This window comes from Hyalella azteca, unplaced genomic scaffold, assembly GCF_000764305.2.
Source record: "Hyalella azteca isolate HAZT.00-mixed unplaced genomic scaffold, Hazt_2.0.2 contig7231, whole genome shotgun sequence".
Classification (NCBI taxonomy): Eukaryota; Metazoa; Arthropoda; class Malacostraca; order Amphipoda; family Hyalellidae; genus Hyalella; species Hyalella azteca.
In genome coordinates, this window is record NW_025937359.1 from 155,271 (window position 1) to 179,302 (window position 24,032).

Below are 24,032 nucleotides of genomic sequence, written 5' to 3' on the forward strand. Positions count from 1 at the left end.
TTACGTAATCGTGGTCGTGATCCTATAAGAGTCTCTATAAGTATGATTACATATGCCAAATGCATACTAGCATGCATATAGTGATCCATCTACTTCTTTAAAAATTGATCATTATCGCTCTATGACTAATGCTCACGATTCGATCTACTTCTTTTCTTTTCTTCGGTAACCCAACTTTAATAGGACTTCCGAACACTGTTAAAAACTGTAAATGGTAAAAACTTTTCATTCAAGGAAAAAATAAACGATTATTCCATAAATACTTTATGATGGAGAATAAAATTACGTACATGGGGTGAACACTAAAAACAGCGAACATCAATTTTTCATAACACTAATCAAGTAAACAAGCATTCAGTTATTTCTGTTCGATTTCAAAACAAACAGGAGCTGCTGAAAGCAACGAAAATGACTCGATCAATATAATATTTGCTTGATTTCATGAGAAGCATCAATTTATTTTGCATTAAGTGTTTAAAGGGTAGGCGTTGAATGAGAATCCGAAGAGGAACTCAAATCTTTCTAACAATGTTAATAATTTCGGCGCTAAAACAACATGAAAATATTCTGAAGGAAGACAACGATTCAAGTTCAAGACAAAGATGAAACGATTGCAGTGATAAAAAAAATTTAGATGAACGACTTTATCGGCTATGATAATTCAGTTCAGTGTAATTATACTGGTACCCTCACATTTGATATTCTCTTAAGAAACTATGAACTAGATTATGTTGTCTTTAAACCACTTCTTCGCAAGGTAATAATTCTTAATAAACGAAGACTAGTAGAGTTATGGCAGCAGGTCTTCTTCGGACATGAATGGCAGATGGAAAGACTTCACAAATACGAAGCTGTAAAAAGTTTCTGTCTTATTTCATATGGTAAATCGCGAGTAAAAACAAGACAGAACTTTTGTTACAGTTGAAAATTGTGCATGCTTGAAGAGTATGGAATAAATGCGATTTGCTCTCGAATGCAAAATTCATTGTAAAATAAAAAATAAATAACTTAAATTAATACTGGTCAGCATATTAGCGTTGACTTAGAATAATCATGGCCGAGTCTTACATGAGTAGACTACTAACAATTGCGGGCAGTAGTATATGTACAAACCAATTCATGTTATTCTTCCTTACCCTAAGACGCGCAACGTAAAGACAAGTTATTCAAATTGTACAGACAATAGTTACTGTGAAACTTTTAATTTATTTAAAAACAAACTGACTGTCTACCAAAAAGATGAGCATTAATTTGTCGTCTATATTTTCACGAGACGATAATTTCGATACATAATGGTGCTGTGTTCCAGAAAACAGGATTTTTCAGCACATTATAAAATGGATTTTGTAAAATATTGCCATAGAACGATCAAAAATTATAACTTGACGAAGATTTAATATAACACGCAAGACCAGACAGCATAGGTTGGCACAACGTACACGAGTAACAAATGTTGGACTTTATATAGTTACAAGACAAAACATTAAGAGAAGATCACGGTTAATAAATAACACCGAATTTAAAATATGAAGCACAGCGAAATATTTGCGCGAGGCACCTTTTCAAACAATTCAAGAAAATATAAATGGAAAATACATTAAAATTAACAAGAAAGAAATTAACAGTTTCGATATTAAAATGGATTCATAAAACAATTCGAAACATATATCTTCGGAGGATAATATCTTTAAATAACCTGAATTGTCGGTCAAAAATGTCACGCGCTCCTGACATGGCGGTGCTCTCTTCTTTCCGTCCGTCCTCATAAAAACTTTTCTTGATCTCCTAAAGCACTTTGTGTTCTAATTGCTCGTGCATTTTTTGTACGCTATTACAATCAAGCCTCTTCAAGGCAACTAATCAAATTTTGGGATCTTAGCGACCATCAAAACCGAAAAAATACTAAAAACTCGCTAAAAAATTCAAATTAAACTCGAACTATCGAATAAAAACTCACTAAAAAAACTCGAATTAAAGTCAAACTATCAAAACGTCGACCGATAATGTGCCTGAGAATCATCAGCACACAATATAAATAATTGATGTGTCCGCTTCCTACACAAGCTCAGAAGATGGGCCTAAGCATTAGTATGAGTACAACTTTCAAAACATTTCCTACTTGAGATTGGTCTCTGAAATGCCCTAGATTTTGTGATAACAAAGCAAAGTCATAATCTAAATTATGACAATTTGTTCACCTGTAGGAAAATAAAATCATGATCAGTATAAATAAATGCAAATCAAACAATGCTGAGCAGCACGTTCGTGTCTAATTCAGCACCGACAACGCCATTTTTCAGCTGAAATACAATTAGCTGTCCAGGCGACAAAAGCTTCAATCGGTTCATGCAGAAAAAAGAAGAATTTTTAAATACTTCACATTTGAGGTACAACTGGCTACTGCTAGTAAGAAATATACATTCAAATTACCAATTAATCCATACCATTGAGATTTTCTTCAAAATACGCGAATAAAAAATTGCACAGGTAAATTTCAGAACAAATTGTCAATTAATTACTAATTTTACAAGTCATTACGCAGACGACATTCACCGTAAAATTTTAATAGCATAGAGATGATCAAGAGAAAGACTGCACTGAAAGAGGAATTGTATCGTGTGGGATGTCACTTCATGTATACAATACGATTAGAACAAGTGTATCGTGTGGGATGTCACTTCATGTATACAATACGATTAGAACGTCACACGACTCCAAACTTCAATATGGCCAGGATGACTAAGCGCATCAGACATCTGATTGCCAAGTGTGTTGGAACATTATTATCTTTTATTCGCCAAGCATACATGCGCATGCAAGGCAGTTCACAGTAGCTTTATAATCAGTATAAGAGAACTACGATAGACGCATGATGCCCGCTATAAGGCTCTATGAGTTCATTAAACAGATATGAATGAGGTGATGAGAAAGCAATTTATGAATAAATATAAGTAAGTTCTTTGAGGACAAAAAGTCACAAGCAAAATTTTGAGAATGTGAACGCAAAATATTCATAACGACTACATTATAATATACTAAAATTTGCAATTTTTAAAATCCCTCTAAAAAAACTTGTGTCATACGAAGCAAAATATTGGTTATCGTTACATTGAAAATAATTGTTCAATAAAACTGTATTAAGGAATCGAGAAGAGTTATAACAGACACACTGATAAGGATTATTCAAGACGATGACGTAGGTAATGATCTGAATGTAAAACAAGCGATCCCTCAACTTGGGGAAACTTGAAACTTGATCTACGTAAGTGCAACCTCTTCGATGCGCATCAACATCCTGAACGTTCTCTGACATTAGGCATCATAGTTAAATGATGCTATGAGGGATATTTTTTGGTAGAGAAATAAGGTTATTCTCTCTAATGTGCATGACTTATAAGCAGAGTTCATTCCAGAGTACAATGGTGGTAGAAGTGGTCATAGGTCATCTCACGTTCATTACACGGCAGAAGAGAAGGGCTATGCTTGAATTAATTCTTCTGCGATAATTAAAATAATAATCAACATTACAGGGAATATGTAACAATGATTAATACACTCAACATTTAAACACACGATTATTGTGTTAAAACACGACGATACGAAGAATAAAGTACATCGACCACGATCGAACCAATCGAAAACTGACGATATTTTTCTACAATCTTAATTCTATCAACACAAAAGGATAAATTTATACTCAATTTTTATGTTGTTGGTATTAGAAATCAAAAGTGAATCTAGTGCGCTTGAGGAACATGGAACAAATCAGGGAGATTTAAACGACGGCCATTTACTGTGACATGATTTAACTCTTGAGACTTGAACGGACAATGCGGCCAATGTGTGAGAGAGGAGTGGTTAGATATCGAAAATTTTAATTCAAGAATGAATTCTCAAGAGAGAATCGCAAATAGAATAGACAATATTTTGATGACTTTTGGAGAATATTGAAGGACCAGAATGTGAAGACAAGAGTTCTTGACCATGAACAGCAAATCTAGTTTACGTGTAAGTTGATCAGCTTCGAGGCTACAGCGGAAGCTCCAGATAGAAGCGGAAGCAACAGAAACTCGTTCCAATAATTCAGCGGTACGGTAATCCAAAGTGTGCACAGGAATAGTTTATCATAATCAAGCAATTCAACATAGACAATTTAATTATTGTAAAAAAAACTATTCAGTTAGCGTACAATAAGATCGGCAAACTAATAATAAACGCAGAAACACTCCACATAGATGACAGTGGAAATTTTCAACTCGTCAGCATTTCGAGCACTTCATCCACCGTCATGCTGTTACGATGATATTCTTCCATCGTCTCTATTGGTATCGTCCACTTCAGCAGAAGCAATACATTTTGTCTAAGTTCATTCAAAGTACTCATTTCAGGATCAGTTATTGGTTCATGGCCAGATGATTTAAGAGAGGTTTTTAAGACGTCATCAATAATACGCTTGCCAAAGCCAAATTTGGCTCGTCGCTCTTCAGAGGAAATTCTGTACAGCAACACGGCAAGACGCGCTCGTAGGCGAGCCAGGGTTGCTTCTTCCACAGTTTGTTCAGCCTCCTCCTCATTCGTCTTCTTGATGCCGTGGTAAAGTTGTTTGTGCATGTCCAGCTCTTGCTGCGTTTGGAAGAAATCGCAACATCCGGTACAGAGATAAGGTTTTTCTGCGTCGTGTACGCACCTCATGTGTTTCTTGAGATGAGGCAGTTGAGCAAATGAAGTGTCACACAGAACACATCTGAAAGGCTTCTCGCCTGTATGCGATCTCATGTGGATCTTGCAAGCTGATGAATGCGCAAAATTTGCACCACAGATCTGGCACTTGTAGGGACGATCTCCAGTATGGATCCTCATGTGAACGGTCAACTGAGAGTTTTGCGTGAACGTTGCTTTGCAGATGTTGCATTCGAATGGTCTCACCCCCATGTGCAGTCTCATGTGCTGCTGAAGATGACCTTTGAACGATTTGCCGCAGATATTACAAGTGTAAGGTCTTGAACCACGATGCACGGTACGAATATGCTTATTCATACCTTCGAGCCGCATGAATTTCTTGCCGCAAGCCACACACATGAACTCCTTGATCCCGCGATGTGTGTTGTGATGTGCTTGCAGCATGTGGTACGTAGTGAATGTTTGTGAACATTCTTCGCATCGGTAACATCGATCAGTGCTGTGAATTTTAGCGTGTTGCACGATCTGACTTCTTCGAGCGAAAGTCATGTTGCATTGTGGACATTTGTATGGCTTTTCGCCGGTATGAACACGCATGTGCAACCGAAGTCTGTCTTTGATAGCAAACGTTTTATCGCACACATCACAAGCAAAAGGTTTCTGCCCAGTGTGGATAGTTTCGTGTCCCCGCAACGCAGTTATTTGGATGAAACTGGCATTACAAACCTTGCATTTGTGCGGTCGAACTCCAGTGTGTACGCGAATGTGCTTCTTCAAGTCCGCACGACACTGCGAAGTTTTACCACAAAATGAACATTTAAATCTTTTCCCGGATTCGTTGTTATCAGACACGTCGATCAAATGCTTGTCAGCGTCATCAGGAGCAACGATTTTTTTCTCTTTAGTATCGGTATCACATCTATCGTCGTCCGTGTCTACCGTCAATCTGTCGTCATCGTCGTCCCCGTCTAAATTGAGTCGACTGTCAGAATATCTGTCGTGGGAGGGTGAACCGTCAATTTCACTGTTTGTCGGTGAGTACGTTTCGTCTACGTCATCTATCAGCGACGCTGTTTCCGAGTCGCTCTTTTCTTCAGTATTATTTTCCGCCGGAGATATCTTCTGGATTTTAGTTTTTGAATCGTTTCCAGAGTCAGCTCTTCGAGACTTTTCATTTTTAGGACCATCGGCAGGAGTGACAAGTCCAACTTTTGCCCCCCTCTTGGATCTTGTGGACGTTTTTTGTTTTCTGGATTTAGTTGATCGCGGCCTTTCTTTGTTACGGTCAAGGTTTTTTCTAACCTTACGATCTTTAGGGGAATTGCGAGTGATTTTTCTTTTCTGTGCAAGACTACCGGTATTCGTTTTAGGAGTTCTTGCTCTCGAACTAGGCTTGGAAGCAACTTCAGGAATACCATTAGCTCGCGAGGCAGATGACAGCTCTTCACTAGTTTTACGTTCAAATATCATAGATGAACGAGTTGAAGTACCTCTCGGTGCCATATTTGTAGAAGCTCTAGACCGCATTCCACCCATTAATAACAAGATAACGTTCAGCGTTATTTTTTGTGTGCTATCGGATACGTTTGAGAAATATACAAAGCGAATGTTAGGCACCAACAAACCACATTCGACCAACTCCTGGTTAATTAAGTGCAAATATGGTCACTTGTGAAAGAGATGCTACTTATTTTAGATAAGGTTAGTAGAGCTATAAATAGAGAGCGCGGACCACACGTGTAAGTGTGGCGATAAGAGGCTGGAGGAACGGAACCTTCCCTAGGAACCAAATGCCCTCTCAGCCATGCCTGTAAAGTGCAACACAAAGAGTCAATGTTAAACAGGGAAAAAGAACCGGAAAATAATCACCATCAATTTAAACTAATAGTAATTGTCTTAGCAAGCAAGTTTTTGCGATAAGCATAACAATGTTCAGATTTTTATGGAAGGGTTCGAAGAAGCAGAAAATTTTTAAAGTTAATATGTTTATTGATGTATTGATGACAGTGACGGCGATTCAGAGAGAAGTTACCTCTAACATTCCCTAAGTTAATATCTATGCTCATCTCGCTATTTAGAGAAAATAATCAAGTAATGTGCCTCATGAATGGAAGAACATGGATTATGTTTCGATTGAAGAAAAGTTTCATCATAAGACAACAAAACTATGAGGCGTCATTAGCGCAGGAATGAGGTGCAACTTGAGAAAAAAAATTATTTTATACGAAATTTCGGACAACCTTACAACAGAATAACAGTTGTAAGATTGTCCGAAATAGCATGTCCGATATAATAACAAAATTCATGTGTGTTGATTGGGTGCTTTTGTAAGAATAATAAATAAAGTTCAAAAATTATTTTCACAGAAAAGTAAATAAGGATAAAAATTATCCTAATCATTCAGGATCAACGAGAGATGAGAAAATGCTTTAACTAATTAAACTAATTAATTAGTTTAACTAATTTTAAACTAATTTAATGATGTGACAAACAAGGCTTTTAGTGGCAAATGAAGGCACTGGTGATTAGAGATGAGCGAGTCGTGCGGCACGCAGCCTCAGCACTCGGCGTTTGAAACATATTTATTTGTGAGCAACTTTACTGCTTTATAATCGAAAATTTCAAATGAAATCCGGAAAATAAATATGTATAATCAAAAATTTCAAATGAAGTCCGCAAAAGAAATATGGTGGGAAAATGAAAGAATAGGGAGTTGCGTGTTTGGCAGAGTAAGTTGCTAACTGTTCACAAAAGCTTCATTGTTGACGTGATGAATGGAGATAGAAACTTGTGCAGGTACCTCATAGCGCCCAATTATCTACTGAAAATGATTACCGTACAACATGTACAATTGTTGATAATTATTAATAAACCATTATTACCATAGAATTGATAACATTTAAGCATTAAAATTAACTCACCAATATCTTACCAACCTGCCTGCATGGGGCCATAATTTCAAAACTCGCTAAGTGAACGTAAGTACTTACGCTCTATTTTCTTGTCTATGATTGGTGGACTTAGCTTGAAAGGACGTCAATGATTGGCTATTGAACTTACGCTCTCTTAACTTTTTTTAAAAGTATGGGCCCTGATCAAATGGCATGCATTCTAAACACAGGCAGACCATCGTTAGGAACATATTAGTTTTCTACAATAAAGCTAGAAACTTCTTTGTTAATTCATATAACTCATGCAATATTCGATCATGAAATATCTAGTGTTACCAAAATTTGCTGTGAGCAGGCAAAAGCTACAATCATTGAGATTAATATTTTACTTACCAACACAAGCATACCTGAATAATAGATAATTTTACCTTCAGGTTCACTTGTGGATACCGTGAATCATAATGTAATCATTTATAAAGAAGGACGACTTATAATGGCACCCTATTCTAAAGTTGAGGATGCCTGTCGGAGACCACCACTGCCGTGTTTCGACTGGCTTGCCAAAATTTCTCATAGCGGTACTTCCTCACTGTATTTTGAAGTGGCTAAAAAATTAAAATTCAACTTTTTTTTCATCGCTACCTACAATTTTCTAGTAACTTTTGAACTGTTGGCCTTTTTTGTCCGAGTACTTGATCGCTTTTTAGGCCATATGGCAATCCTGGCCATCCCTCTACGGCCTCACTCGTTGCCGTATAATGAGATCACTACGACTACCGCGTGTATGCTACGCGAATGGAGTCCAGCATATGAACAAGCTCGATAAGCCTGAGTTGTATTACGATCGTAAATTTGAGTTACGTTATCTTTAATTGGTAAGGCAAATTAATAAGCGAATGGGATTCAGGTGATAAATTCGATGATACATTATTATTTAATAAATTCAATAATATATTTCTATTCAAGAATGCATCTCGAATGCAAAACATTCAAAAGCGCGGTATAAACGTAAGCGAGTCGAAACAAAGATGGAGGGACCACATGGTAATTAAACAAAAAAATTACTTCAATTAAGACACTCACTTTCTTTCCTAAGATAAATTAGAAAAATCTCTGGAAGCATTTTTTACGGCATGAAAATTCTTCTAAAATTTGAACACGTGCTATGACAAAGCTTACTACATCGTCCACGCCACACGTGCCCACGGTCACGTGCTATGACAAAGCTTACTACATCGTCCACGCCACACGTGCCCTCGGTCACGTGCTATGACTAAGCTTACTACATCGTCCACGACACACGTGCCCACGGTCACGTGCTACGACAAAGCTTACTACATCGTCCACGACACACGTGCCCACGGTCACGCCATCCATTGTCACTCTGACTGAGTGATGGGAACTTTGTGCACGCATCTTACAAAACATGTCAAGCGCATGAGCTACTGTTTTACACAATTATTAAGTAGTTCGCATTGTGGAATGAACGCAGTGGCGCAATGTTAACCCTAGAAAATTCTTATTATAAGAGATTCAGTTGAGCGCAAGTATAATTTGACAGAGCGTTTGAAGGAGTATAGAGTGTGCGTGATTACGTGGCAAGTGTACGCGACAGGTGTGCGTGGCAAGTCTACGTGGCAAGCAGGCGACACTTGTATACGTGGCAGATGTAGGTGGCAGGTGTACGTGTTAAGTGTACGCGACAGGTGTGCGTGGCAGATGTATGTGGCAAGAGTACGTGGCAGATGTACATGGCAAGTGTACGTGAGAGGTGTACGTGGCAACTGTACGTGGCAAGTGTATGTGGCAAGTGTACGTGGCAGGTGTGCGTCCGTCTACATACACCGTTCACATGCACCGTTCGCATACACCGTGCACATGCACCGTCCACACGCACCGTCTACATACACCGTTCACATGCACCGTGATGAACATGGCAAGTCTACGTGAGAGGTGTACGCGGCGGGTGTATGTAGCAAGTGTACGTGTCAAGTGTACGTGGTAGGTGTACGTGGCAGACGTGAGTTTGTTCGTGAGTGAACTCGAGGTTGTATTCTTAGTCCTGGCAGCGTGAGCAGAGCGCTGGTCATCTGCCACGTGTACGGGGTAGGGAGACGTCAGCATAAAACCGAAATGGAAACATGAAACTCAAGATCAGAAAGCGCACCAACATAGAGAGTTTTGACACGAATCAGGGAAAGTTATCAGCAGTTTGGGGCATATCAGCATACAAGAAATATTAAACTCAACGAATTGTGTAATCGATGACTCAAATATCAAGTAATTTAAGCAGAATCATGTGGAAAATATGCTGCATGCAACACTTGTCTGCATACACGAACGCCGAAACGAAGACGAGTGACGTTACATTTTGAAAAATCGAGTTTTATTCCCCTAATATCTTAACGAGAGTCATACTCCACAGCAAAGCGATCAATAGTCGAACATTCATATGAACTTTCAAATGATGTATCAAAAACAAAAATAAAACTCCGAAAACTTCCCTATTTCATTAGAAGATTGAATAGAATTCACGAGTGCTTTTGCAAATGATTCATATACATGTAACGAGTTTGAGTCGAGCCAGAAGTATGTTCGTACCGTAACAGATTTCATTACTTATGTCGAGACTTGAGCTAGGCTGTATTGACAGGTCATGACCGAGGTTTGGGTTAACCGATGTGTAACGCAATACGTTGTTCTTAAGAAGGATCGTTCATAGGTAGAATAAAGTATAAATCCCCTCAGGACAAGGCCAATATATAACGTGTGCATGATTAAAATGGCATACGACTACAGAGCATGAAAATATTACGAAAATTTAGAGCAAAATAGCCGTTATAAGCATACGTATTTGACGTAGAAATGATTTATCGAGCACAGCAATGAGATAATCTATGCAGAGCATTTGCCCCCTGCACGCCGGTTGTGTGCAGAGCATTTGCCCCCTGCACGCCGGTTGTGTGCAGAGCATTTGCTCCCTGCACGCCGGTTGTGTGCAGAGCATTTGCTCCCTGCACGCCGGTTGTGTGCAGAGCATTTGCTCCCTGCACGCCGGTTGTGTGCAGAGCATTTGCCCCCTGCACGCCGGTTGTGTGCAGAGCATTTGCCCCCCTGCACGCCGGTTGTGTGCAGAGCATTTGCTCCCTGCACGTCGGTTGTGTGCAGAGCATTTGCTCCCTGCACGTCGGTTGTGTGCAGATCACTATCCGCCGCAGCAGGCAGATGCAGAATGCTACCACAGCTGCTTGCAAGGACGCTCTCATTCAGCGCTGATCTATCAAGACGAGGCACATTAAGTGTTACTTTCATCGCTAATACTTCAGCGCACTGAGCCCGTGAAAGTGCATTGTAAATTGATCTCTGCGTCTGAGGGTTAATCAGCGACATTGTATCCAAGGGACTGCGATTCACCCCGTCGTTTTGAAGTTGCAATAAAAAAGTTAGCGGACAACGTTAACAGCTACCTATCTTTCTCATAGCACGAATGGCCGAAAAAATAGTAAGCGAATAACGTATTTTTCATCCTTTTGTACTGGCTGTACGTACGGTACAACATATTTTTACTATAACTGATATTGTTCCAAAACATATTATTCATTTTAGTGCATTTACCTTCGTTACTGCTGCGTTTTTTGTAAGTTTATATAGGTTGTTAATGGAGCAAAGGATAGTTATACTGTAAAAGAAAGATTTCTACTTTCATTCACTTCCGAAATGATTAGCTTGTAATATTATTATGATGAGGTATGTTAAAATGTTATAACTTTTATTGCAATATTTACATGCTTAAGCTGCAACAAGTTCAATTAATTTGGAAATTTTCCATATCATACCGACTAACCGAGAAAAGCTCATCACAAATGTGAAGCAATAGCAGATCTGATATATATTTTAAACTCTTTTCACTGCACGGAAAAGCACAATGCTTTCACTAGTAGGTACTTGAGATGTGATTACAGTAAGTGCATCATGCATGTCGTATTTAGATGCGGTGCCTCTACTGAGAGCACAAGAAGCATATCAACAGGAGAAATCAGCGTACACAGACTGTGATAGCTAACTATGTATATATAAAAGTTGACGCACTGCACTTTCCTGCAGTGCTTACAGCTTGCAATAAAAGAATGAGAGACGAGACTCCCACGGAGCCTCACGAGTCCATCATTCCTACCCTCACCGGTTCCCTTACAATGCTAGCGACCATCACAAATATCCAACCAACTTAGAGTTCACCAAGACACCAACTATCAGCAAACTGTTCACTACATGTTATCGCTTCTTATCTCCCTTCGCTATCTATAAAAAGCTCTAGAAAGAAACGCAACCAATGACTAAGGAGACTTGAACGCACCACGTTCAAAATAGATAGTAAACTTGAACGTTCGCTGCCAGACATCAACGATGCCACGTTCAACTAGCACTCGACGACTTCAATGCAGAACTTATAGAAAAATGGTTTTAAAATTAAAAACAACTGCAGTTAGCAAAAGAAAATAACACATTATGTTTAATTCGTGCACTTTTATTAACATAAACGAAGACAATCTATATTTACCGAACAAAAGCGAAGGTCTGGCAATGGTTTGAAGGCTTGCTCCGCGCACAACAACCTCCCGTCAAACAGTCACGTAGGCCACTGAAACTGTATCGATCTTCTTACTGGCGTCGAGATCTCCCTGCACTTGCAGTTGCCAGACAGTAAAATTTGTTCCTTTACACTCCCATATAACCCATCTTACCAAAAGTTATAACAGAAATTTTTTGCCAAATGTGAAGGATCAAGTGCGTTAACAGATTTTTAGTTGCAAGAATTATGCACAGAGCATATCCACAATATTTCTTAATTGAGTGCACGTGCTGCTGGTCAAGAGGAGCAGTTGAACGCCGAACTGTAACTCATTCATTGAGTTAATTTGCAACGAAACTTCATAACATTTAATATTTATCACCAAAGTTTATTACTAATTCAAATTAAACATTTTTTCGAGAAATTAAGGCATGCAAAAGAAAATTATTCCACAAATACGAACAATACTGTTGGGAATTTAAATATAGACTAAGAAATAATCACTCGGAATGATAAAAAGAAAAAATATGATAGATATTTGAATGATTAAAATCATTTTAATCAGGATATCTTTAAATGAGGACATGAAAACAAAGAATGTGTCATAATATTGGAATTTACTCATTCGATCGACTCAACTTACTACTTAGAGCTTCAACTTTTAAATTTAATTTACTTTTGACTGGCAAATAGCTATGATATTAAAATATGATCTGTTATAACTTAATTTACGATGAATTTGTGTGTACTTTATTGTATTTTATAGAGAAAATTCACCCATCGCAGCCTGGTAGAAGGTAAGCGGACAGTCGATATTAAATTACTTTTATATAATACATAAAATAAAGATACAATTTATTCAAATTGGTTTACGAAAGCTCCATGTTTGTTATTCAAATCGACGTAAGGTATTATGCAATCAGCGATGACCGAACGCGTAATATTATTGGTTTGCGTATGTAATGGAATTTATAGAGAAATAAAGTGTTTAAATAATTTATTTTCGAAGAAACAGGTTAATCAAAAAATTTACCTTAAATATTATATGATCCATATTTTGCAATATATAAAAACATGCTGCAGAATATGCATCCATTATTTTGGACAGCGACGTTGTTGAATGGGAGTGCTCAAAAATTAATATCAAGATCTAAAGAGCAAGTTGCCCTAGGATACTGACTTATAATGACCAAGGACGATAAACAAAAAATTTTCTCTGTTAAGAGCACCTCTAAAATCTCCATAAATGGCATGAAAAGTGAAAATAATGCACTTGTAGTTTGTAAACATCATTGGCACTAAGCCGCATCTGCTGGTAGTTGGTGTCTTCTTGAGGAAAATTTATTCATTTATTTTTAATATGCAATATAATGTTTAAATTACGTCCGTTTTTAAGACGGTTGTTCCTCCTAGACGAAAGTAAGTAAGTAACAGAGGCCGAGTTTGTCTAATTGACGGCATATCATGGAGGAATGAAAGCTGTTGGAATTTGATGCAATGTTCACCCTCAATCATATTCTTCTATTTATGAAAACATTTTAGTTACATTGCAAAGAAATTCAATGCAATGACAACCATAAATAAGCTGCATTTTATATTTTTTATTCAAACTCGTACATTTGTTGAGGTTTTAAATTTTTAGAATCAGAAACTTTAGTTTGTAATTTCCAGCTGTTGCGGATGGCTTCTATACGACAATGAATCCTGATAATGATGACGTCAGTCATCGACACCCAAGTATTAGCTGATCGCTGGTTTGTGCGTCATCGCAGTACGAGTTTGCTGAATCACCATGTCTATAGCCAGCATGGAGAGTAAGTAACATTCTATGATGTGTGTGTGCTGTTGCAAAAAAATTTGGTATTATCTGTAGTCTTAGTCTGTAGATGTAGAGTAGACTGGGATGTGGCAAAAACACCATTTTTATCTAATCCTTTTCCCACTTTGCACTTTCCTTCATCATCATGTCTGATCTGTATACCTACTGTCCTATAACTCCTATTCTATAAGTCTAGGTATGTCTATCGACTGAGTGATAATGGGTCTATGTCCCTCTACAGGCTGAGTCTTATCTAAGTCTTAGTCTGCATAAGAGACAAAAGCCAGCAAATATCTGAAGATCTTTGGTTAAAATTAGCATCAAAATCTGTATTTTCAGAATATCTTGCAAATGCCAACACATTTCATTCTAAATAAATTCTTTTTAAGTTTAACTCTAAGGCATTGTCATATAGGTATATACTATGGCAAGAAATCTTGAATATTTAAGCACTTTTGGTTGTAAATCCTTAATAATGTTGATAACACTTTAAGACTAAAAACCTGATCTTGGTATCACTATGCTATGCCAAATGCCAATCCTAACTGTAAAATTGGATAAAAGCTACATGTGAGTTTGACAAAAATGCTACTAAATCTGACAAATTTCAACATTCCTATGATCAAATTCTTAATTTTTTCAGTAAAAATTGAGAAAAATTGCCCAATGTACCTGTAATTTCAAAAAATCACTTGTCATCTGAAACTACAAACTACTGTTTTTGCCTGCAAATTTTTTTAACATCTGCCCAATATTACAAATTTATTGGCAATCACCAAGATAGTGGTGCTTACTACTTATTTGCTTAGTGGCAAAACAGAGAATTTAGACTCTTCCTAAAGTTCATTTTTGAGTCTTATAAGTAGAAAAGTCAAGTATCAACTGTATCATAGATACCAGTATTATCGTCAATAAAATATTGCTTCAAATCTTGAATAGATGACAATGACTAGGTGCAGAAACCTAATGATGCTGATAGACTCAGTTGATTTGCCAAGAGTAATGCACAATAAAAATGCGACTGAATCCCTTGTACCACCAAACCAACTGACTTTTCTCCAATTTCAAGCAATTCATCCCCATCAACTTCATCATAACCATAATCACCAGTCACCACCGGGTGACCACCCATTCCATCAAAATGATCAAATCATTATTTAAAACAGCAATAAAATAATATAAATTACAAAAACCGTAAAAAACATGAAAAGTGAAAAAAATGCTTGTAATTACAGAGTATGCATCATTTATATTTTTTATAACATTACTCAAAATTGTACATACTTTTGATACTGCATCAAACCACAAATTTACCTCCTCAGTCCTCTACAGAAATCAGTCAAAGCCCTGACAGGTTCCCTCCAATCACTGTCCAATTGAAACCTAACCTCACAGGCTCACATATCAAAACCAGCTAATTTTGCACTATGCACCTGTCTTCATTGCCCCCTATCTTTTTCATTTCTCCTTCTGTCTAGCCACTCTGCGCCACCTCTTGCTTCTTCATTTATTTTGTAGTAGCACTGCACCACCACCAATGAGTAGATGAGAAAATCAAACATGAACAAAGCTAAAAAATCCTAGGTTTGCCTCTATGCAGTTAGCAGTTAGATCCAGCTGAGATAAAATAACATTTAGAAGTCAGAAGAAGACTGAGTCTCAGAACTTAAGAAAAAGGGCAATACAAATTTTTTCTAGCTTGCTTCATTGCTTCACATATCTTAACTAATCACGTCAGGTTATTCAGCCAATCACATGTGATCTGAATTGTGAATGTCAACTCCTATCATTGGCAATGCATTTTTATTTTTAAAGCATTTCTGTGTAAATTACAGTTTAATTGTATCATTAACATGTTAACCGCCAGCATATGGCATTCATTGAAAGCTTGTTTTGTACCACAGGTGGTACATGTTGCGGTTAACGTGTTAACAAATGTAAAATTGCCATTGTCATTAATAAAACTTCCTGCAGACTGATCTGGAAAATTGGGTAGAAGCCACCCATCAATGAAAGAAAAAATGCCTGTTGTCAATTTCAACCATTTTTATAGCCTTTGCCTAATAAAAATAACTAATTTTATCAAATAATTATAAAAATTTCCTATAAAATGATATTTTTTGTCTATATATATTTGAAAATCCTGCATGATATCTGCAGGTAATAATATTGTTTCACAAGTGCTATAGAACATAAATATAATATCTATAATTATATATGCTTCATCACTTAAGAGTTTTGTTCAAAAAAACAGCAGCTTGTGAGTTTTCCAGTTGTTATTGAGAAATGGGATATTCCAGCACAAACCCAGTACATAACTAAATTGCTTACCCCCGTTGTTGCAAAATAAGTTGAATTTTTGAAATTTACTATTGAGAAATATTTTTAGCCTGTTGAAAGTATTTGATATTAACAGTAAGTTTTTTATTATCCCTCATGATGGCAGATATGAGCTTTTGAAAAAACAGCTCGTTATTAATTCACTTATCTTGTTGAAATTTTTATTCCAAATCCATGTGTAATAATGCGGGTCACTTACAGTGGCTTACAGTGGTTAGTGGTCACCTACAGGACTCAAAAAGGAAGTCAGAAAAGAAAGCCTCTGATTTGCCACTATGTAATGTAGCCAGACTGTAAAGTATAACACAACATTTAGTAAATGTAGTTGGAATCATTTTGGAAATTATTGAAAAATAAAACAAATAAAAAAACTTAAAAATCACGTTTTCTCAACGGACAAAAAAGAAAAACATTTACTCTTACATACTAACATATAAGTTATGTAAAATGGTATGTTATGTTATGTAAGAGTAAATGTTTTTCTTTTTTGTCTGTTAAGAAAATGTGATTTTTTTAAGTTTTTTTTATTTGTTTTATTTCACTATTTTTAGTTTTGTAAAAACCAGAAAAACATGGTTTTCAAAAATATTTTTTATATTTATTTATTTTCTATTTTTTAGTTAGCAATTTTAGCAATTCAAATCAATTTCTAGGGTTGGCAAGTGTGGATGTTCAAGAAAAAACTCAATTCTATTCTAAACCGTGAATTTTTAGTGTTTTTTTTTAATTTTTATTATTATTTCTGATGATCAAATCTTGAATTGTTAGGCAGCATAAGCATGCATGCCAAAGTTCAACTTACTAGGATGTTTAGAAGTGCTCTAAATTAAGGTTTGAATTTTTGATGACAGACAGACAGACACGAAACGAAGTCAAGAAAAACGTGGTAATAATAAGACCCTTTTAGCTAATCTTATTGACAGAGTCAAACTGCAATAAAATATAATGCCATATCATAAATACATCTTTTCTCCTAACTCCATCCATGCTGAAATATTTATTACGTTATACTGGATTCGGACCAAAAACTCAATATAATTTTATTCTCAGAGCATCTTTTCCAACTGAAGTTTGCTGCCAAGGATTTGGAACGGCAGTCAAAAAAATGTGAGAAGATGGAAAAGGAAGAAAAATTGAAAATCAAGAAAGCCATTCAGAAGGGCAACACTGCAGGAGCTCAAATTCATGCTGAGAACTCAATTAGGAATAAAAGTCAAGCCTTAAATTATTTAAGAATGGCTGCTCGAGTTGATGCTGTTGCAGCTCGTGTGCAGACAGCTGTAACTCAACGGAAGGTAAAAACCTTGATCTTTTCAATGTCAAGACAAGGAAAATTAAGTTTGGCCATGTATGTGAAACACAATTGAAAATTCTCAATCAATCATTGGAGCATTCTAGCTATGACAATAGCTAAACATAATTCTTTTTAATAAACATATCACAATGCAAGTTGACTGAAGCAATGATATACTGATATTGATTTAGGGGATAATCTTTTTGTTTGATGAAATTTTAAAAGTTTTACGTGGACAAGTATTGCTTTTTTATTCATTTATTTTTCATAAGCTTATGCCTCTTACTACATTAATTTCACCTTCCAAGGTAACTGCAAGTATGGCAGGAGTTGTGAAAAACCTTGATGCTGCCATGAAGTCAATGAACTTAGAGAAAATCTCTGCATTGATGGACAAATTTGAGCATCAATTTGAAGACTTGGACGTTCAAAGCAGTTACATGGAGAGCACCATGAGCCAGACCACCACAACAGCTGTGCCTCAAGATGCTGTCAATGGTTTAATGGCCCAAGTGGCTGATGAAGCTGGGTGGGTTTTACTAAAAATGAAATTAAATTTGATATACTAGAAATTAAATTACTCATACTAAATTACTGCATTTACTATGGTGCAATACATAGGTATATCATGCCATGTTGTTATTTGACTCAGTGCTAATAAAACTGAAGTTGAAATGGAACAAACATTTAGTTCTTATCTTGTTGTGTATTGTATGGTATATTCTTTAGCATTCATAAATTAACAGTTGGTAATTTTGTTCAAAAATTGTTTTATTCCATTCCACAGGAACTCCATAACTTCATAGCACTACCTACAACTTTATTTAGTTCATTATTTTTTATTGACTGTGGAAGAATGTACGTTACAGTTGTTTAATTTGGTGTTAGTTGGATTTTTATTTACTTTCTAACTTCAACATTTTGAAGAATAGGAACTAATATAAGGAATATATTTATTTTTGTACATTTTTGAATTAAGATATGTGCTAAGTTTTAATCAATATATATGTAATACAATTTCTATATGTATCAGATTGGAACTAAACTTGGAGCTGCCAAGAGGCCAGACAAGCACAGTTGGGGTCTCCAGCACAGTTGCCAGCCAGGACCAAGACGAGCTCACTCAGCGACTTGCCAAGTTACGCAATGCCGAGTAATTTCTGTCTCAATTCTAACTGCATAATTTAGTTTGTATTTCTACTCAGAAACAAATATTCATGTCAAAGCATTATGCAGACCAATTAGTCATTGCCGGAATAAGACTTGGAAATCAAGATGAGATGTTGAGATCAAATTATGTACTGGTAGTTGTTTAAATTGCATCAATGACTTTTGGCAATAGCCTTGAATAATTGTTAACCTGAGTTTTGTGATGTGGATTTCTATTACTAAACAATACCATAGCCCCGAAATAGTTCGTTTTATTTAGTTTTTCTCCGAGTATGGAAAAGTAAAAAACTTAGTTATTTTACGGCTGTCTATGTAGTTAGATGCAAGTGATTCCCTTCTATAGTCTTCTTTATAATGGATTCGTTCAAGATTGATGAAGTATATATTTTTAGTGATTTTTAATTTGTTTTCTCTGCCAGTGACATGGCTGTTTTTCAATGCCTACCTACCTAAAAGAAGCCTGAATTTTCACGCAACACAGAATTTTATCGAGTGATTGCTGCAACTTTTTCTCCTTCTATTGATTATATTATTGTTGGTAGCATACGATGTTAACCATTTTACAGAGAATAGTCAGAGTCAGCTTTGCTCTTTACAGTAGTTGCTTACACTACCAAATTTACAAAAAATGATTACGTTGCACCACTTTGCTTTATCTAAGTTGAGAGTTAATTCAGGGAACTGTTAATCAATAGGTTGTAATTAAATATTTATCAATTCTGAATTATGTATGTTGTAGCTTCAAGATTGATTTAGGACATGTTCCATATTTGATCAGAATTCTGATCTGATCTTCGTCATCAGAAACTATTCATTCCAAATTAAAATTTGCACACATTCCCGCGCACGTGGACAACACACTCGCGTGCGGATTGAGCACGATTAATCACCGTTTGAATTGTTGGTACCGTATATATAATACTAATAATTAGTATAATTTTCAGAGTTTGATTGAAAATTATATTCTACTGTTTCATTTGCTCGGTTCTATTCGTTAATCGATTATCTTTCCAGACGTTAGTGGCAATTGGAAGTCTCGAATTAATGTTAACAATTATGATCACCCGAATATGGAGTGAAAATTACGATCACCCGAAATATGGAGTGTGAAGTCATATTTTAGGAGTATTTCTATATCAAGGGTGAAAAGAGTATAGTACGTCAAAAATTTAATTATAGTATTTATAAGAAACGATTATGCTAACGAACCGAAATAAATATCTATTTCAGTGATCAAGGTATCATTTTATGCACCGTGTTTAAGCATACTCAAGAAAAATCAATATTTTCATTCATGCAATCCTCAAGTAACACGTTCACGAGGTTTGTAAAACTATCTACGAATATGTCTGTTCACCACTACTCATCTTGCGTTTTCAATGAAAGCATTTTGTTTTAATCTATAATAAAGTATATGTATTCTAGAATATGGTAGTTAGAGACATTTATACGCGGAGTTACTTGTTGAAATATATGTGCGAAAGGATTATTCTTAGGCATGATTTATCGCATCCTGTTTCAAGCGCTGCATATTGAGCCCAATCGCCCCAGATCTTGCAGTTCTTCTCTTCTTCAATATTTTCAAATGTGTACCTAAGCAAAAAAAATTTGAAGTACCCTGTTGAAGAACCTATGAACAAAATACCGCAATGCTGCTGATGACCCAGCAATTTACCACACCAGCTTGAGCAATGATACACAACCTTGCAAAACATTCCTCTAATTCTAAGCCAAATGCTTCAAACAGGATTATTCTATACAAAAACGCGACCTTAGACCGAGAAAGTGTATTAAAAAGTCCGAAATAAAGCGGAACCGAAGTGCAGGAACAAAGCTCGTAAGTTAAGACAATGGCCGAATCTCTAAAAAATTGAACACATTAAAACTGTTGTAGAAAACCACATGAGCACATGTTAGCGCGAGGTAAATTCTGTTTTAAAAATTGGTTTCTTCACGAATGTCTAAGACTAAAACAAATAACATTAAATTTATGCAGTCCCTTTGAAGGCAAAGGCAGCAAGTTTTTCCGACGTGGAGTTTGCTCTGGATTTTTTTAATTCGCCGCCATCGTCTTGACAATCCTCCGACCTCTTGCGCTTGGCCTCGGGAGACGGTTCTTGTGAGGAGTTCTCGGCAGCCAACTTCTTATATTTCTAAGGTGCAATTGTGAGATCATTATAATAAGAAAATTTGACGGTAATTAATCTTTTGTACAAACATGTACACATAGTTTTTAATCGATCACGAATAATGAATGTCAGAAAAAAGTATGAAGATAATTGAACTATATAATTATCTTCATGATTTTCCTAGCATATATAACAATTTGAGAAAACCAACAAAATAATTTCAGACGGATTAAACTATGAAAACTGCACATCTAACGTTTTATATTATCAAAATTAATTTCTATAAAATTCTTACCATTTTTACTTCATCTGCAAGATCTTTGAAGAGTATTGCAGCCTTGGGAAGAAGTTTCTTGAAGTCATTTGTTCCAGGGATCTGTTCATTTACAAGTTCTTCATTGTCAGCCCACCACAAGTACATCGCAGATGTTGTCTTGAACATTGGACTTGTTCGGACACTAACACCAAATCCATTGACTTCTACGTTTGATTCATTAATTTTTACATTGTTTTTCAAAGAATGATTTGCATCTGTTCTGTTTTCTTTGCCATCACTCGGAGGAACCAGATTCGAAAATTTTGACTCCAGAGTAGGCTGGCAACTGGATTGTGAGGTCTCGCCTACGTTTTTTCTTTCCGTTTTGCTCTGAAACCAAAGTAGAAAAATAGTAATTACTAAATCCTGAACATTTCTTACAAACTTCGCCAGTTAGGCCCAATAAAGCAGAAAAGCAACACGTGTAGGATGAGAGATCACTGGCAACACATGACGGCAGTCAGTCTATGCCTAACAACTTGAGCAACCAGGTATATGCTATGCTTTCATTTTGACGGATCTCGACAGACAATGCCTTAGGAAATGAATTTAAATAGATTCCGGTATTCAAAGTGAAGACATGCAAGAAATTAATTCCAAAAAATATTCTATTCAAAAGCCGCTATATTTGTACCATGATTCACATGGATTAATAAACCAATTTACCTTTTTCTTGAGCAAAGGTCGCAGAATCGGTGCAGAGTTTGTTTTTTTCGGTCTGTACTCATCAAGGACTTCGAGTGCTTTCTTTGCATTTCTCTGGTCCATATTTGAGGATACATTCGAAGCAGCTTTTCTGAAAGGATTTGCCTCAGAAGGCGAGATGGACGAGTCAAGGGGCAAAGCGTACCTGGAGCGACGACTGGCAGCAAACAAAAGTGGGTTGCCTGAAGTAACATGGAAATAATTTTAAAATCTAGCAACAAAACAAAAAAATTTGAATCTCATTATGATTGGACATTCGTCTATACTTCAACGGCTATTTTCGTCAGTAAGGCTTTTGTAAAAAGTATACATCTCTCTGAAGGTCAATAATAATGTAAAAACTTTTGATTTTTCGACAAGCATAAAACGTACTTGAGTTTGCTTCCCTAGGAAGAAGACCTGAGGGAGTTGCTTCAATGATATCGTCTTCCTCAGCTCTGGACTCAGAAGTAAGAGTGGAACTCAGAGGCTGAGTTCCTTGCGACGGTAGAGATAAAAGCGTGGTCTCTTGCATGCTCTTCTCGGAGTATCTGTTCAGGAAAAAAAAAAAACAAATGAAACGCTGTTTCCTTGATCGTTAACCAATTTATTAAATAGAAAAGCTGCATGTTTTTCGCCAGTATACTCAATCGTGCAATAAGTCGGACACCCTGAGGATGACCCTCAAAGCTAATTTACCAGTTCATCGAGATTTTCTTCTAGATCCATTCATTTTTAAACGTGTTTCAATTTTCCAGTTTAAGTAGGTAATATTATTTGTATAAAATCAAAGGCAACTTGAAACCATGACCGTTCCATCCTAATTTCAACTAAAACTAATCTAATATCGTATGATCATGCTCCGATATGGCTTCAAGATATCTAATAAAAAATCTTAATCATAAAGAATCAAATGTACACCTTTTTTTGATAGGTTCCTATTTTTGAGTTTTTTATAAGTTTTATTACCGTGTCTACACAGCAAAATAAAGAGAGATGCAAACAAATTACGAGAATCTTCACTATACCTGCTTGAAATAAAACTTTGAGGCTGACTTTCGTGCCGAATACTGCAACGCTGTCCACACATTTCAGATATTGATTCTGCGAGCAGCGACTTGCCGAGCTTAGCAGCGTATTTCATTGCTGACTGAAGTGACCTCTCGTTCATGAGGCTACACACGTCCAGCGCCCGCACCTCACGCCCACTCCGACATGCTAGCTGCCGCCAAATAATCAGGGTTATGGAGCCGTTATTTCATTAGATCAGTAGTTCGCCAAAGCTTTTACAACTTGCCAATATGTTAGTTTAGTGACCCTATGATTACTAGCGCTTCAGCTGCTAAGCTATCTCGCGCCGAATGTCACGTTGGACATTATGGGCTAAGAACATATTGCATCACATGTATTCAGCGTTGAGTCGTTGACCAGATCATATACAGTCGAACATGTTTATTGCTCTCAGGTACTCTACGAGGCGGTCGACATTATAGCTACCGTGTTCTGGTTGGGCCAAAATACTTTTTAGGTGTGTGTCGGGGTCGTTTTGGCTTAGATGGGGGAAAAATTGCCGTCGGGCCACACCAAATGATGGGCACTCACAGAGAACGTGGATTATGGTCTGGGGCACTAAGCAATCCATGCAATAAGGTGCAGGCGTGCGTTCCATGAGATGGCCATGGGTGATTCTAGTGTGTCCAATGCGGAGGCGGGTGAGGCATACCTCCACCCGGCGTACGCGGTGGGACGATGATGGCCAAGGCCTTATGTCCTCTTTAATTTTGCGGAGTTTGTTATTTTCAAGGTGTGTCCACTCTTCTTACCACTCGTCCAGCAGTTTCTTGCGAAATATTGGGTAATGGTCTCGATGGGGAACACTTTCATTCCAGTGCGGTGTCTCTCTAGCCGCCGCATTGCGTGAGAGCTCGTCCGCGGCTTCGTTGCCTGCCACCCGAACATGACCGGGGACCCAACAGAAGGTAACTGTCTTCTGGCGTGCAGAGAGTCGGATCAGCCATCTGTGTATGGTCTGTCTCTTATACACATCTAGATGTGTATAAGAGACAGGTCTATAGCTGGACGTCTCCGATGCTGGTTTTCCTGGTTTCAGGAATGCAAGGGTCACGGCCTGCCGCCACG

The 24,032-nt window shown here is 37.0% G+C and overlaps 3 protein-coding genes across 3 annotated transcripts; 1 reads left to right on the forward strand and 2 right to left on the reverse strand.

Moving 5' to 3' along the window:
* Positions 1 to 3,022: 3,022 nt before the first annotated feature.
* Positions 3,023 to 12,196, reverse strand: LOC108669276 (zinc finger protein ZFP2). Its single transcript, XM_018156580.2, has 2 exons — positions 12,130 to 12,196; positions 3,023 to 6,488 (listed from the first exon to the last, which is right to left on the reverse strand). Exon 2 carries the CDS (start codon positions 6,214 to 6,216, stop codon positions 4,252 to 4,254), a length of 1,965 nt encoding a protein of 654 aa, XP_018012069.1. The 5' UTR covers positions 6,217 to 6,488; positions 12,130 to 12,196; the 3' UTR covers positions 3,023 to 4,251.
* Positions 12,197 to 13,839: 1,643 nt separating this feature from the next.
* LOC108669274 (charged multivesicular body protein 1b-2) lies at positions 13,840 to 20,253 on the forward strand. The gene is made up of 4 exons (XM_018156579.2): positions 13,840 to 13,955; positions 17,351 to 17,595; positions 17,903 to 18,123; positions 18,628 to 20,253. The coding sequence occupies exons 1-4, from the start codon at positions 13,934 to 13,936 to the stop codon at positions 18,749 to 18,751; spliced, it is 612 nt and encodes a 203-aa protein (XP_018012068.1). The 5' UTR covers positions 13,840 to 13,933; the 3' UTR covers positions 18,752 to 20,253.
* LOC108669273 lies at positions 19,921 to 23,139 on the reverse strand. Its single transcript, XM_018156578.2, has 5 exons — positions 22,922 to 23,139; positions 22,287 to 22,444; positions 21,876 to 22,096; positions 21,189 to 21,539; positions 19,921 to 20,917 (listed from the first exon to the last, which is right to left on the reverse strand). Exons 1-5 carry the CDS (start codon positions 23,062 to 23,064, stop codon positions 20,753 to 20,755), a joined length of 1,038 nt encoding a protein of 345 aa, XP_018012067.1. The 5' UTR covers positions 23,065 to 23,139; the 3' UTR covers positions 19,921 to 20,752.
* Positions 23,140 to 24,032: the final 893 nt, after the last annotated feature.